The 16,100-nt window shown below is 53.6% G+C and overlaps 1 protein-coding gene and 1 long non-coding RNA gene across 6 annotated transcripts in view; one reads left to right on the forward strand and one right to left on the reverse strand.

Annotated features, from left to right (window-relative positions):
- The window catches only part of TNIP1 (TNFAIP3 interacting protein 1), a 48,728-nt gene that overhangs the window by 975 nt on the left and 31,653 nt on the right, over positions 1–16,100 (reverse strand). For 3 of the 4 annotated variants that reach the window (XM_078066755.1, XM_078066757.1, XM_078066754.1), the window contains 10 exons: positions 15,231–15,351; positions 11,275–11,364; positions 9,382–9,447; positions 9,090–9,221; positions 6,933–7,061; positions 4,909–5,040; positions 3,491–3,616; positions 2,970–3,035; positions 2,470–2,661; positions 1,542–1,632 (listed from right to left, as the gene is read on the reverse strand). In XM_078066755.1, the coding sequence (XP_077922881.1) occupies positions 1,542–1,632; positions 2,470–2,661; positions 2,970–3,035; positions 3,491–3,616; positions 4,909–5,040; positions 6,933–7,061; positions 9,090–9,221; positions 9,382–9,447; positions 11,275–11,364; positions 15,231–15,351 (1,145 nt within the window). The remainder of the gene's footprint in view (positions 1–1,541; positions 1,633–2,469; positions 2,662–2,969; positions 3,036–3,490; positions 3,617–4,908; positions 5,041–6,932; positions 7,062–9,089; positions 9,222–9,381; positions 9,448–11,274; positions 11,365–15,230; positions 15,352–16,100) is intronic. The other variant, XM_078066756.1, reaches the window with a different exon arrangement.
- On the forward strand, positions 64–11,791 carry LOC144381082 (uncharacterized). Of its 2 annotated transcripts, none has more exons than XR_013445564.1 (3): positions 64–1,486; positions 2,285–2,939; positions 5,743–11,791. It is a non-coding gene; the product is annotated as an uncharacterized LOC144381082 (long non-coding RNA). The 2 variants fall into 2 exon arrangements; XR_013445563.1 differs by lacking the exon at positions 64–1,486 and adding an exon at positions 1,627–1,776.

Raw genomic sequence — 16,100 nt, forward strand, 5'->3', positions numbered from 1 at the left:
AAATAAAAATCTTTAAAAAAAAAAAAAAAAAAAGAGGATATTTAAAAAAAAAAAAAAAAAAATGATGGGGTACAGGAGGTTTCAAAGGCCTACAGAGACCAGCAAGTAACCATGGAAATCACAGAGTTTGCTGCCGAGCACCAGGCCCTGGGCTAGGACCTCAGGTCCATCTGTCATTCAATCCTTGCCCTGCCCTTTGAAGCAGGCAGATTATTTTCCCTTTATGGAGGAGGGAATAAGGACACAGAGAGATTTTTAAGAATTTGCCTAAAGTTCCAGATCTAGGAAGCGTTTGGGCTTAGCCCGTCTGGCTCCAGATCCCAGAGGCGGAGCAGTTCTCGGGGTGGGGAGAGCCCTGCCCATTCGCCCCTCATCCCAGCAACATCCCAGGGGCTCCACACAACCTCTAGGGCTCTGCCAGGAGCCATGAGAAAACAGCTGAGCAGCCCGGTGCCTCCTCCCACCCGCACTGCCTCCACGTCCTGCTGCAGCCCCTGCTTGCATCCCTTCTGTGAGGGGCCCTCTCCCTCCCGGCACGGCCACAACCCGTGGAAAACACCTGTTTGTGCTGAGAAGGACTCGGCTCCCCTGCTCCCCCCCAGGAGGCAAGGGAGTGCCTTCGGCCCTACAGAGCCCTGCAGAGCCCCGCAGAAAGCAAAGGCAGTCACTGGGGCCCCGGAGTCCTCCTGTGACCTGTGAACCAACCTCCGGTCCTCAGCTGCTGCTGGCCGGCACCATGACCGGATGGAGCTTTTCAAAATGCATATCTGATCTGTCACGCCACTCTGCTTTAAACAGGTCCAAGGGGAGCACATCGTCGCTAGGATAAAGACCAGCCCCCCTGTCCATCATCTGCAGGTCCCTGTTCAGCCTGGACTCACCTACCTTCCTGACCTTGCCTCGCCCAGCTCTCCTTCCCCACCTTGTCCTCGGCTTCTCCAGTCTTCTCTGGCCTTCTCTCGATCCTCCAGTTGGCTTCCCTTCTCCCCTCCCTTCCACCCACCAGGGCCTTTGTATTTGTCATTTCTTTGCAAGAACATCCTCCATTGTCCCCCCTTCACCTGGTTAATGCCATGCACTCTGAGGGTCCCGACTCCAACATCACTGCCCCCCGGCCCAGGTCAGGCCACCCTGCTATCTGCTCTCATAGAAACCTGCTCTCCTTCCTTCACGGCACCTAAGTGCAATCAAAGGCCCGTCTGTGTGACTTTGTGTGTGCATTTTACTCATTTCTTCCTCCCTCACTAGGCAGTAAGCTCCGCAAGGGCAGGAACCATTATCTGTTTGTACTCACGTGGCTTCCCTGGCACCCAGCAGAGCACCTGGCATTTGGACACCACACTCAGATAAATGAATGAATGACTTCAACCCCCTCCCTCCGCAGTCACCTCCCCATCCTCTCAACACTGTTTTGGAACGTGAGGTCTCTCTTCCACCAAGAGCAGAAGGTGGTGACATCATCCCCAGACTGGGGCGTTCCTGGCAGGTAAGACGTTATCTCCCCAAGGGGAAGACAAGACCCAGGACTAGACCACGCTCACCTGGTTCCACAGGCCTGGCTGTGGGCGAGTCCATCACTTGGGAGCTCTGATTGCGCATGCCTCCAAAGGGCGGCCGCCAGGTGTATTCTGGCTGCAACGAAAGTGGTGCTTAGTAGTCAATAATCACACTCAAAAGTTAGAGTAGTGGCCACCACGCCAGCACGGCACTGAGCACGTGCTAATCCAGGACAACTGAATCCTTACGACAACCCAGGGGGCCATCCCCATTTTACAGGTAAGGAAACTGAGGCTCAGAGGGGTTAAGAAACTTGCTGAAGGTCATCTAGCTAAGAAGGTGGCCAAGCTTCGGTTCTAGGTCTCTATGACCCCAGAGCCCTTCTCCTAAGCCCCGCATTCCACTCCAGTGTAGATTGCCAAGAGGATGTGTATAAGGACTGGGCAGAGCAGAAGAAGCTGGGAGAGGCCAGGCAGGAGGCCCTGCCACTGTCCAGGTGGGAGTGGGGACACCGAAGCAGATGGAGAGGACAGGACAGGTGGCAGGAGCTCTTTGCAAATAAAAGGAAAGAAAGAAGAGAGGGGAGGGGACAGGAATGCAAGGGAAACTGGAAAAGGAGAAAAGAGAAGGAAAGCAAAGGAGGGAATGCATGGTGAGGGCCTGGTACCTGGTTACAAGTGCAAGTTCTAAGAAAAAGTCAAACCCAAACTCTGATCCCCGTGGCCCGCTTGGTTGGAGGGAGCCCTCCTTCCTGGCCTCCCTCTGAGCCTTTCCCGTCCTACACCAGAGACCCTGAGCGGCTTTGGGCTGGACGGTCCTGCCTGGCTCTGGACATCTGCCTGCACACCACAGTGCTGTTCAGCCAAGAGCCAAGGGTGCAGCCTCAGACCCCCTCACTTGGCCTCGCCCTCCGCAAAGTGCGTGGGCTGGCCACTCCGTGTGTTCTGGACTGAAGGGGGGACACAGACTCACCAGATGGAAGAGGCGTGAGTTTGGGAGCGGGGGTGGGTGCTCCATGGCCATGGGGGGCGGGGGGTAGCGGATCTGGGACCAGTCCTCAAAGCCGTGGTGTGGCACCAGGGCTGGCATGGCCGTGTAGGCATACTGGTAGGCCCCGCACACGTGCTCTGGGGGGGGCTCCATGTGGTAGCGCTCGGCCGAGGCCTGCAAGAGATGTTGACATCGGGCTCTGGCCTGTGACAGGCCATCCCCAGTGACACCCGTCTCCTCTCCCTTTCTCTACTTGGTATCTTAGTTCTCTGAAGGCTGGTCGATGGGCACAGATGGCTACCCACCGATGACAGCGCATGTGTCCCGAGCGCCTACTCTGTACCAAGCACTGTTGGAAGTGCTCGACCTGCATCACCTCCGTAATGAGCTGGGCGGCTGAGCAGACACTGCCTCTCCCCTCAGACGGCAGCTCCCTGAATGAGTAAGATGAGGTGAGTGCTGCTTCCTCCCTCAAACCTCACCTTTGCTTTCCTCTTCTGCTGTTTGAGGGCTTCTTTTGTCTTCTCCTCATCTTTGAACGCTTTTAGCTGAGAGAAGGAGGGAGGGAGAGAAGACTGCTGGCACAGGTGCTTCCCGGCCAGGCCTGCACCCAGGCCGGCCCAACGCACTGACGCACGGGGCCGGCACTCTGGGCGCCCGCCTGGCCCAGCCCGGGGAGGGAAGGCCCCAGGGGGCAGAGCACTGCTCACCGTGGGGGGTCCGAACACAGGTCAGGAGGGCTCACACGAGCCTCCTACTGCTGTGCATCCCTATTAACACCCTTTAGTTCCACTCGGTGAGAGAGTGGGGGGCTCTGACTGTGGGGGTGGGAGTCAGAGGTCAGAGAGGGGAAGGGACTTGCGGAGGTACGCAGAAATCTGGTAGCAGAGCTGGAAGAACCAGTGCGTGTCCTGACTTCCAGTCTCACCAGGGACCCTCCGATCCACACCCCTACCCTGTGAGGACAGGCTGGTTGCCCCTTCCTTGGCCCAGCTGCTCTCACCTGGGCATTGGACAGGGTGACCTGGGCCTGCAGTTTCTCCACCTGCTTCTTCAGCTCTTCCTTCTCCTCATTCATGCGTTCTCGATCACTGCGCTCCCTCTGGAAGTCCTCCTCAAAGATCTTCACCTGGAGGGGAACAGAGAGAAGGGGAGGGGTGGGGAAGGTGAGGGAGGAGGGGCTCAGGCCGCTCTGGCCTCCTGCTGGTTTCACCCCATCCTCACAGACATTGTGAAGAGGGGAACGGGTGTACCTCTGGCTCCCCACCCCCCACCTGCAAACAGGGTAGATCTGGGTCCCTCTATTTTATATTCTGGGCTTCAACATAGGGCTTTATTTAAACAAGGTATCTGGGGCTTAAAAAAAAAAGGGGGTCACAAGCCCCCAACCAGTCCAATCCTTTCATTCTGCTAAGGCCCCCACGAGAGGCGAAGCCACAGGCCCAGAGTGTGGGTGCAAGACTGGAGCTTGTCTCCTGGCTCCCAGAGGACCTACAGAACTCTCCCAAGGCTTCGAGGGTGCCTCGCGGCTCCCTGCTTCTGAGCCTGCACTTTCATATCCCACTGCAGACCAGTGAGACACTGGCCGGGTTAGAGATGGTTTACGAGGCTCCAGAGCATGACATCAAATAGAAACACATGGGCGAGCCCTAGCCTTTCCAGTTTCCTTTCAGTCCTTCTGTGCCCCTCAAGGAGAAAGTCTCCATTTATGCTCTCATGTCTTTAACATCTTTCCAATACTTATTAATTTCCCTTCCCTTCCCTCAAAGAGGACTCAAGTTCAGAGTCTTCATCAGGCAAGAGTATCCAGTTAGAGTTTAATAATACTGTTTTTCTTTTATTGTATTTATTGCTTACAGTTACTTTCCATTTGTGGCAAATTATAAATAGTGTTTTCCATTTATAGTAGTGATATAAAGTTCCTTTTTAAATACATTTATTGAAAGTAACTAATTTAAAATTTATTTTTTTATTATTTTTTAAAAGATTTTTATTTATTTATTTGACAAAGAGAGAAAGAGCACAAGCAGGGGAAATGGTAGAGGAAGAGGGGGAAGTAGGCTCCCCGCTGAGCAAGAACCCGACACAGGGCTCGATCCCAGGACCCCGGGACCATGACCTGAGCCAAAGGCAGATGCTCAACCTCCTGAGCCACCCAGGTGCCCCTAAAATTTTTTTTTAAATATTAGGTAAATAATAGCACAACTGGGGTATAGAGATGGTTAACTCAAAAAGGTGGCAGAGGAATGACCCAGTTAGGGACACAGTGCTAGAAAGAATAAACCTATAACCAGACAGGGGTCCAGGCCAGCAGCCAGAATGTGGACTACTAATTAGAGCTTCCACATGATGCCAAGCCCATTGTGGGTCCTCAGGAATGCTCCAGCTCCCCACTCAGCACCTCCTACCTCTCGGGCTCACCTGCTGTTTCAGCAATTCGTTCTGTGTGACCAGCTCCTGTTTCCTTAGGAGGCCACCAGCTCCTTCTGGGCCGCCAAATGCTGCTGGTGGAGAGGAGGGGGAGGCCTGGATGCTCAATGCTTCCTCCAGGGCCTGGGATTGGGAAGAAGGGAGACAGGCCCATTAGCAGAAGCCCTGGAAGTCTGGCCCCATTGGAGAGGTCATCTTCAGTGACTGCCTTCCTGACATGAGTGACAATAATAACTGCCACCACCAGGACTATTTAATAAGTGCTACCGTATTTATTTACACTATACACACATCATTTCATTGGATCCTCTCCACGGTCCTATGAAGAAAGACTATGACCGTCAACCCCATTTGACAGATGTGAAAACTGAGGTTCAGAAATCCATGACATGTCCAAAGTCACACAGCTTATAAGCAGACTAACTGGGGGGTCCTCACATAGAAGGGAGAATCTCCCCTTCCCCGAGCAGGTGTAGCTCAATTCCTAGCACCCAGACCTAGAGAGAATATTAAGCCCTTCGGGGAAGCTTCCATGTCCTCAACCACTGCCTTGCCCTCTGATTCTTGAGCTTTCCAAACCTATGGTTACCAAGCCAACCTTTCTGTCCCCAGCTCTTCTCTAATTAGATTACACTGGAATTTAATTTTGACTTATTTAGTATTTTGCCTATCTAAGCCTGAAAATGGGCTGAAACATCACCAACCAACATTTTGAAAACAGAAAAGAAAAGCACCCTTCTTCTACCATGCTCACAAAATCCTTTCCTTTATGGAAGCAGTGTGCTCAGAACTTAAAAGGTCTCTATTAACGGGTTTTCCCTTCAGCTCAGTGAACGCGGTATTCGAGAACTCTGGAACGCTGCTCAGCACCCACCACGCTCACCGCCACCTGGACTTTAGCCCCCGGCGCAGCGGGGCTTCTGCTTGCCACACATTAGCAGTGCCCACAGCGCCTCCCTAGACAGTGGGGGGACAAAGAAAACCTCCCCCAACTTGGACTTGGGCCCCGCTTAGTCTCTTTGACTCTCCCAGAAACCCACGGAAACTGCTGAGCCGAGAGTAAGCCCTGGATGCTGCAAGGGGAAGTCATGGCTCTACTTTATCCTCCTGCTCCATGTGCCTATTTTTTAGATGAGAAGACTGAGGTCCAGGGATGGGGAGAGACTTGCCTGAGGTAACAAGCAAAGCAGTCACCCACAGGTGTGTCTCTGTCCCCCGCAATGCCAGGGAAACCTGGAGGGCAGTGATCCAACCTGAGTGACCTCTAGGATCTGGCACCATGTGCAATACCGTGCCCAGATTTAGGCCCCCAAGTCCCCCAGCTCGGGACAGGTCATTCTTTTCCTGAGAACAGGTCCCAAGGTTCCCCAGACTCGGCAAAATCAATGCTTATCAAACCCCAAAACCAAATAGAAAGGGTTCCCCTAGCAGGGCTGGGGCCCAGTGAATATGCCAAACTCATGACAGAGCCTACTGTGGGCAAGGTCAGGAGGCGGGGGGAAGGCAGACAGACAGGAAAGGAGGCAAAGATGAACCACGGACAACTCCTCCAGGCTTGCAGAGAACGTTTCCTTTCAAAGCTTCCTCTTGTTAGTTCGCATCTTTAACCCCTGGGCTGGAAGGTAGGCAGGGCTGGAAGGTGTCCAACCAGGGTTCAGATGGCAAAACTGAGGCCCGGAGAGGCTGGAGTGGGTAAGCTGGGACTAGAACCAGCCCCCAGAGCCAGCCTCACCCCTACTCACTCACCTTGGCTCAAAACAGCAGGCCTCTGCTTTAAAATCCAGCCTCCACCCGGATGCCCCATCTCCCTGGGTCCCGATTCTCAAGGGCAGGAACCCTCGGGCCTCTGCTCATCCACTCCCTTCAGCAGGTGTTTCCTGAGCATGCGCTTGGTGCTAGGCACTGTGCCGGGTGCTGGGGGCACACAGGCTGGTGAAGAGGAGCACCTCCCCCCACCCCCCGGAGGGGAAGACAGATCATCAAACAGGCCATCAAAGGAGATGCAAGGCGCCCACCTTGTTGAGCCTCTGGATCTCCTTTTCCTGGTATTCCCGCTGCCGGGTGAGCGGGCTCAGCTGATCCTGCAGGTACTTGACCTTCTGGCGCAGCTCCTTGGCCTCTGCTGTCAGCTGCTCCTTGTCGGTCTGTAGGGAACACAGGGCTGGTCAGCAGGGAGCCCCTCCAGGAGGCCTGAACGCACCGCACCGCCTGCCCCAGCCCCCCGTCAGCCAGGCCTCCTCTCTGCCTCTCCCTCAGCAGTCCCCAGTGCTCACGTGAAGACACCATGCAGGGCATCAGAGCCGTAATGCCCATACCGTCCTGTCCTCAAGGAAAAGGCAGCTCGGTTCATTGAAAGACTCTGGGTTCTGATACCAGCAACTCTGCCAACGAGCTGAGACCTTGGCCACTGTCACAGTACTCTCTGGTCTATGTTCCCCTATCTGCCATGGGTCGGGGTCTCTTAACAGGAGTCACGGATAGGTGTCAGGAGGTCTGTGGGCCCCAAAACGGGATGCAAAATTTTGCCTGTGCAATTTTCTAAGGAGAAGAGCCATAGTTTCCACGGGATTTGCACGGGGTCTTCTGTGATGCACAGAAGTGATCAACCACTGAGAACACTGATAGGACCTTTTAGCTCTTACAGCCTCTAAGCCTAGGAGAGAAGACACTTAAACAAATGCAGCATAAAAGGTAGAGAGTGTTCCTCCGCAGAGGAACAAAGTACTGCGAGGTGAAAAGAAAGAGCGCCACAGCTAAGAAACCAGGGAGGGCTTCCAGGTGGAAGCCCCGCTCCCACACCCACTATGGAACAGGCAGGGATCCTTCACTGCAGAGGGCCACAGCTGGACTGGCCTTTAAGAGAGCATCAAATCCTAATCCCTGATGTGATGGCAAATGAATGTCCAGAGAGGAGACGTGACTTACCTAAGGCCACACAGTGAGCTGGGGCTAGAAGCCAGGTCTCCTAATTCTGGTGCTCCCTCTCCCCTTGCAAGTCAAAGGAAGTGTTTCAAATAGGGGAGGTCAGCCAGAGATTGGGGAGAGCAGCCTTGGGAAGACCTTGTGGGAGGTGTTCTGGACTCCCACTTGAGAGGCTCCAGGATTAGCATGGCCTCTTATCACCATGTGTCCTTAACACAGGGCCACCTCCCCCCCAGCTAACAGGGAGGACGGTCCCATCCTGGGGACTTATCTCACCCATGGATGCAAGCTGGGGGAAGGGACAAAAGAGCCAGGGGTCCGGTGGACAGTCGCAGATGTCACTGCACTCGGAGAAAAGACAGGCAGGGTCCTCCCTAACTAACACACACGTTCAAGGCAAGGGGTGGTCACTGAGGCAGGCTGACCCCTCGGATAAAGCCCCTGGGCATCACATGCTGACAGAGGGAACTCTGAAATGCAATCCGTGTTGAAAATGGCCATTCTTAAGCTAGGCCAAAGCAGCCTGTGCCCAGTTCCCACGAAGGGGAAGACACTATGACACAAATACAATCTTTCAAGAGTCTGGGGGCCCCGTGGCCTTTCCTCGTTAAGCTGGCCCAGGATCCTGGAGGCCTTGGCTGCCATCGGTCACACACTGACGGATCAGATGCGATTTCTTCAGGGCACCTGCTCCTGGCCCCCCTCAGACTGACCTGGTTCCCCTTTACGCCCTCCCCCTGCTCCCTGGAACTTCTCCTGTGATACTTGAACACACCTGTTCGTATTTGTTTCTGCAATGACTTGTTTCCCACCCGCTGATCTGCTCCCTGCTGAGTCTCTGCGCCCAGCACGGCGCCAAGTGCACGCTCTGTTGAACAGCGGCTGGACGAGTGAAGAAAGGGAGCTCTGTCTAATATTTGAGCCCCCCCTCCCCCCCAAACAGCCACCACTACTCTAAACACTCAGCAGCAGCCCACTCCCATCAAGCACCCGGGCAGCCTGCGTGTGTCCTTTATACTCTGTGCTTCCCTGGTCCGCACCATTTTAAGTGAACAAACAGCTCTTCCGCGTGCAAACACGAAAATATGGAAAGCGAGAGCTGATCCAATCTCTCAATGTTCAGATGGGAAACTGAGGCACAGGGAAGGAAAGTGCTTTCGCCTGTGGCCACACAGCCCTTCGCGCTTGAGCCGGATCTGGAGCCCCCAGGCCTCCCGAGCGGAGCCAGCAGGGACCAGCAGTCAACTTGCCTCCTCCATTTCGATCTTGGACTTGGCCAGGAGGAGCTTCCGGTCAAAGTCACGCTGCTTCTGCTCCCGCTCAGCCTCCAGGTCAGTCACCTGCTTCTGTAGGTCAGCCAGCTTCTGGCGAAGCTCAGTGATCTGGGTTCAAAGGCAGAGAGCGGGAGTGCGTGAGGGAAGGGGTGAACCTCCAAGGTTCCAAGCTCCTGAGAAGGAAGCAACAGGCCAGAGACTGGGGAGGCCCCGAGAGCACAGCCGGGAACCTGGGGCTCAGCCTTGAGTCCCCATCACCCCACACTACCTTCTGCTCGTACTGCTGCTTCATAGACCGGAAATGCTGGTCCCACTGCTTGTTCACTTCGAGCAGCTGTGGGGAGAGACGGGTTAGCAGGAGATAAGCTGCGAAGAGACAAAGAGGGACAAGTCCACACAGACCAGCTGCCCACGGTGCGCGCGGCGTGTGTGGGAGAACGGTGGCCACGGACGCTTTGCCTCAAACCCTCCCTCCTTGAAGGCTCGGTGATCCCCAAGGAGGAAGCTTCATCAAGTGCTCTATTTTATCCTCGCCAGAGAAGCAAGGCTAACACCAAAGGGACAGCACGTAATTTTGGTGTAGTTACACAACACACGTGCGACCTGGGATTGCATACGAAAGCTTCCTTCGTCTCTGAAAATGAAACCTGAAGAAGCACTTGCACAAGTGTGTGTAAGTACACGCGTACCAGGCTGGCCGTCTCAGCAACGTGTGTGTGCCTGCAAAATCTAGAGGACTACCACCACGTAGGAGGTGGGTTAAGAAAATCATACTACAGACTCAAAATGAGGTGCTGTGCAGTTATTAAGAAAATCAGGCCCCCGATACACGGCTGCATTTCTAAGATGACCCCAATTATTTGCCATACGTGACAGAACACTTCCTCAGGGAAGAAAAACAATCCTATACCATTAACTACATAAAACAATGGGAAAAGCTATCCCCATTTCAGACATGTTAACATATGATAAAAGAGTACTCAGAAGTGAAGAAATATAGTGTATGCTTGATACATAAATAACTACCCTTAAAGATACAGCTAATCTGGGAGGAGAAAAGAAAAACAGTAATCTGCAATCATGCAGTATCAAGGATATAAATTTTTCTGCTTATTTTAAAAAACAGATTATAGGGCGCCTGGGTGGCTCAGTCGTTAAGCGTCTGCCTTCGGCTCAGGTCATGATCCCAGGGTCCTGGGATCGAGCCCCGCATCGGGCTCCCTGCTCAGCGGGAAGCCTGCTTCTCCCTCTCCCACTCCCCCTGCTTGTGTTCCCTCTCTCGCTGTGTCTCTCTCTGTCAAATAAATAAAATCTTAAAAAAAACCGATTATACATTAGTAAGTACATAATAAAACTTAGGACTGTTGCCAACTTGTGGGCATCCCTAGGTGGTGAGGTTCTCAGTATTTTTCTAATGAGCATTATGTTACTTTTGTCATCATAACAAAGACCTCACAGCAATACAAAAAGAAAACTAGAACTGATATGCACACGTAAGCGAAGACTGATGGAGGCCTGACCTGCACATGTGCTGGAGGCCCAGGGAGGGCAGCAAGGCCCAGGAATCCGGACGAGAAGCTGAGCTGTGAGGGGAGGAGTGGCTAACACAACAGACAGGATCGGGCTTCCACCTCCAGTCTGGAAATACTGGCCCGGGATGGGAGATGGAGGAGGCACATGGGCACGGCCTCAATTCTGGAGGCTTCCAGCTGGTGAGAAGCAGTGCTACTAGAAGGGGTCGGATCCTCTCCTTCTGTGACAGTGCCCCCCCGCCCCGGACCCAGCTTCCCCGGTGACAGAGGAGCCCCAGGCTCCCCATCCCTGATGCTGCCACCTGCCTACCTCATCACAGCCTCCTTCCACCATCCAGGGTGTACCACGGGAGCCTTCCTAAACTATCCCCCTGCCAACAATTTTAGGCCAGGCCCCAAACACCACCTCTTCCGAGTGACCCTTGTAGGCAGGGGAACTGATTAAGAAACAAGAGCCCAGGACAAGGCAGCAGGTCTCTCCCACGGACAGATGGTTCCGTGGTCACCATGGCAACTAACCACGGTGACCTGGGATGAGACAGGGGGCCAGGAGGGCCTTTGTCCTGCCAGGCCCAGGAGGGAAGGAGGGTCCTCCCTGACCACCACCACCACCCCCTCCAGCCACCTACCTCAGTGCGTTGTTGTTCCAGCATCTTCACCTTCTTCTCAGCCGCACCCAAGGCCCCCACCTCTGGGGTCTTCCCTGCTGCCACACAAGCCTGGGGAGCACCAGAGAACGGCCCTCAGCAAAGCCTCAAAGAACAGTTCTGTCGCCCACTCGGTGCTCCTTGAAGGCCTACACCCAGGGACTCAGCCCTTGGTCTCCCACTTCTCTAATCTGCCCACCGGCCAGGACACCACTATACATCCCAGCCGTGACTAAGCCTGCTCTGGAAAGTCTACCCAGATCATCATTCCTCCTCCCCTGCCCTCCTGCCCTCCGCTCACTCCCCTTCCCATGGCCACCTCTTCCCCTGCTCACACTCCATCTCTAAGGTCCTGCCACCGTCCCCCACCCAGCATCAACCAGAAATCCTCTGACCTAGAAGGCAAGAGTTACAGATTTTTTTTTAACATTTTCTAAAATGTTTACTTATAAAGCTTTTTAGAAAGATATGGAATAAAGACGTGTATGTGTGATCAGTACATGTATGTGTGTTTCCTAGCTCTGTCCTTTGCGAGAGCCTAACACGGTGACACTCCAGTGGCAGTGGGCACACCTAGTGCCCAGATCTTGGTTTCTAAGTGCTGTTCTCCAACAACAAGACATAGGGTTCCTTAGAGAAGTGGTTGATTCCAGGGGCAGGGAAAACGTAAGCAAGAGTTTGGAGTATCTTGTACCAGAAAATAAAGTGCCTGGACACCTGGGTGGCTCAGTCGGTTAGGCACCAACTCTTGGCTTCGGCTCAGGGCATAATCTCGGGGCTGTGAGATCGAGCCCCATGTCGGGCTCTGCACTGGGGGCGAAGCTGGCTTGAGATTCTTTCCCTCTGCCCCTCCGCCACCTCTCTAAAATAAATCAATCAATCTTATTAAAAAAAAGGAAGTGCTCAATAATAATATGAAGAAGAAAGGCATGTCTTGTGGGTACAGGAGACAACGTGAAAGAGCGTCCCATGGCCAAAGCTGGAACAATCTGAACAAAAATATAAATCATGGTTGTATTGGATTATAACCCAAAGAATAAAATAAATATCCTTGAGTCCATAACTGGTGGAAAGGAATAGCTGAATAAATAAATAAGTGGGGGAGAAGGGATGACTCTCCCCTACAGAAGAATTCCAATTACTGAATATAGAAGGAGCGAGGGAAATTCAAAATCTATGACGGTAATGATGATCTCTGCGGGTGAGATCCACCATGGATACTAAAATTAGTGAGAAGTATAAGGAGAAACAGGATATTTGCACAGACTTAAAGTTTCTCCTCAAAAATAAGTATTTATTAACTACAAGGGTAAAACTGTTCCTTTAGTATGGAGAAACTGACACACACCCCCTCAGCCATGCAATCAGGTGGACAATGGTAAGACACACTGACGTCACGTGCCCTTGCCAGGATGCACCGGGAAGTGCACAGCGTCACTCCTGTGGTGTTCTCGTCCAAGTGCACACCCTTCATCTAATCACAGTTAAGCCCACATTGAGGGACGCGCTACAAAATCACTGGCCCGTAGAACTCCCAAGTGTCAAGCTCGTGAAAGACAAGGCGTGGCTCGGGACGGTCACAGACTGGAGGAAGCTAAGGAAATGTGGAGTGCCGGACTGGCAGCGCCCACACGGAAAGTGCAGGAGGAGGACGCGAATGAGAAACTGGTGAAATCTGAACAAAGTCTATAGTTTAGTTAATAGTATTGTTTATTTTCTAGTTTCGATCATTGAACCGCAGTTATGTAACTTGTCAAGGGGGTATGGGAATTCTCTGGACTACTTTTGCAACTCTTCTGTAAATCTAAAGTTATTTCAAAATAAAGTTTAGAAAAAAATTTTTTTGAACTAGGAAATGCTGAGGCGAAAGGGCAGAACAAGCTCAGGAGGCCAGCAGTGGAGTGCTGGTTCTCGCTCCGAGTCCAGCATGAGCCCAAGACCCACACACCTTCTGGGCCTTGGTACCAGGAGGTCAAACAAGATGGGCTCCAAAGGCCCCAAACTCTGATATCCTATGGGCTTGTCAGCATCTGTCCTGGGGTCACTGCCCACATTCTCTCTATCCCCTGCCTTCCTGCCCTCTCTGCACTCCCCCAGTGCTGGCGTGGGAGTGGAGGGTGGGGCGGGCCATGAGGGCAGAACTCGTGAGGCTCCAGTGCCCCCTGCAGGCTAAGGTCTGTCAGCACACCACAGAACCAGGGAGAAAGGGGAGCTGGCTGGGGAGCCCTCCAGGGACCCTCGCCTTTACGGAAGGCAAGAGATGGGCCTGCCCCTAGAAGCCCGCTGCCTCCTTACAGGGCAAGGAGGAAGAAGGGATGGGGGCTCCTGGGGGTACACCCTTAACCTCCACAAAGAAGAGAAGAGTCAGCCCACCCGGCTGCTAGCACCAAAGCGGCCATTAAAAGCAACAGCTAACGTTCATGGGTTACCACGCGCCCAGCGCTAAACCTACTTCACGGGTATCACGTCACTGAGCCCTCCCACCATCCTTTGAGGCCAGTGTTACCGCTTCCATTTTACAGAAGAAGAAACTGAAGCCACATGGTTGGTTTACGTAACTCATCCAAGGTGGCCGTGCTGGCCAGAGGTGGAGGCAGCATTCAAGCCGCGTGTGGCTCCAGGGGGCCAGCTCCGCCACCGCCCGAAACACATGCCCCCCACGGGCCCTGCCTCCCCGGCAGGCTGCTAAGATGAGCTGGACCTCCGGGGAGTCGAGCGGCATGAGCGGACACCGAAGCGCTCGGGAAAGTGAAGAGGCCTGCCCACTGAATCCCACAGCCGTGGTGGCTCCGGGAACCCACGGGAGACCAGGGGGCTCCGCCAGGCACTTCCACAAGAGGACGGCCAAGGCAGGCTCTGCCCTGAGGGGTAAATGGAGGAGGGGAGGGGCTTCACGGGCTGGAGTGCAGACAGTCATTTAACAGCATGGGTCTCTGCCGCACTGCTGGTCGCCTGCTGGCAGGTGATGCAGGGATCTTGATGACAGGAAGTCACGTGACCTCTCCACACCTCCTGCCACGGCTGTGTCATGGAGTAATTGTCCCGGCCCTGCCTAGCATACGTGCAGAGCGGAGATCCAAATAGGAGGACAGATTTGCAAGTCCCAGGTACGTTCCACATTGCCACATAGTAACGAGGAATTAAGTTATTAAGGTAATTGTTGCTATTACATAGGTATGGGGTTTGTTAAAGGTGTTGAGTCCTGCTGTGCAGCCATTAAACCCCATTAAAAGGGGAAAACGTGTCAGGAAAAAGCTGGGACTCAGCTCTGCAGGACGGGAAAAGGCACAGACCGGGCAAGGGAGGAGAGCCAGCTCGTGCCAGCTCGTGCCAGCTCGTGCGTGGGAACTGGATGTGAGCCACAGCTGGGAGCAGCCGTGGGAAGGGGTGCCCGGCCATGGCAATGTCAGCTAACCCCTACTTCTCTCCAGGTCAGAGGCCCCAGGACGCAATCCCAGAGGCTTACCAGAGTCCCCTGAGGGGCTTTCTCCACCCAACACCCTAATTCTGCCAGGAATATCTGAGATGTTAAACTGACTTTTGAGACCCACCCAACAGAGATCTTCACAAACGGGAACACGTTTAGGGAATGTGCCCAGACCGAGCGAAGGACTCGACACCACTTTCTATGAGCAGTGGCCGAAGGAACTGGAGCTACTCAGCCTGGAGAAGAGGCCTGTGGGGGCCACCGAGCCATGGTCATGGCCAGCAGCCCAAGCGTGTATGCCAGGGGATGGGATGCGGAATGAGGGCTGAGGAGTAGAAGCTCCAGGGGCGCGGGCTGTCAGGCTAAGCTAAGGAGACACGGTCTATCGAGAACCTCGTAAGAGGGATGCTGGCTGCAGCAGGAGATGGTGGGCTCACCGCCGTGGGAGGCAGCAGCAGAGGCCTGGCCCTGGTGACCGGGGATGCCGCGGAAGGAGCTTCTGGGCACGTACCTGCTGCTGTCCGGCCACTCCCCTCTTGCCTGAGCCTTCTGTCTTGGGTGAGCCTGGCTGCCCACAGGCATTCTCTTTGCCACAGCTCATCAACAACTTCTTGAGCTCCATGTTTTCCTCCCTGCGTCAGAGGCAAACAGAGAGGTCACATTGCTGGCCCTGCGTTAAGGAGGCTGGGGTCCTCGGACCTACTACTCGTCTGAAGTGTAGCTGCATCCTGGAGAAGAAGCAGGACCCTGAAACCTGCCCTTGGGGAGAACAAAAGAAGGCACCCCTAGGCCCCTTTGCTGGCAATCTGGGCTTCTCTAGAAGTCTCTGGTCATCAACAGCAAGATTTCCCAATTGTGTGAGGTCTGCATACATGAGATCTCCAGGATGCATCCAAACCTGCATTAAATGACCCTGATCGCACTCCAGGGAGAAAGGTACACCCTTTCCAATCAGCTTCAAACTTCCTGTGTGGAGCAGGGGAACAGTCTTAGCTGAGGCTAACAGGTCTGGAGCTCTCCTCCAGGACATGCTGGTCTGTGTTGTTCACAGGGAGAGGGCAGGCTTCAGGCTCAGAGCCTCCCGTGGGTCGCGGCACTTGGCCAGAACTTAGTAACACCCCTCCATGTTCATTTTATTTATTGTTGGGGTTGTCTTCTATTCATTGCAGGTAATGCTGTTTTCCATTAACTCCAGGGCAAGTTTTCTTTATCATAATTTTAAGTAAAAACATGATTCAAATCAAAGCAAATTCTTAAATCAGTAAGGTAGGTGACATAGGACATAATAAAAAGTGTTGATGTGGGTTCAGGTATGACTGAAATAGGGAAAATATTTACGTTGTATCTGCCAGCTAACTTTCCATGTAATAGTAGAAAAACA

This window comes from Halichoerus grypus, chromosome 2 (genome assembly GCF_964656455.1).
Source record: "Halichoerus grypus chromosome 2, mHalGry1.hap1.1, whole genome shotgun sequence".
Lineage (NCBI taxonomy): Eukaryota > Metazoa > Chordata > Mammalia > Carnivora > Phocidae > Halichoerus > Halichoerus grypus.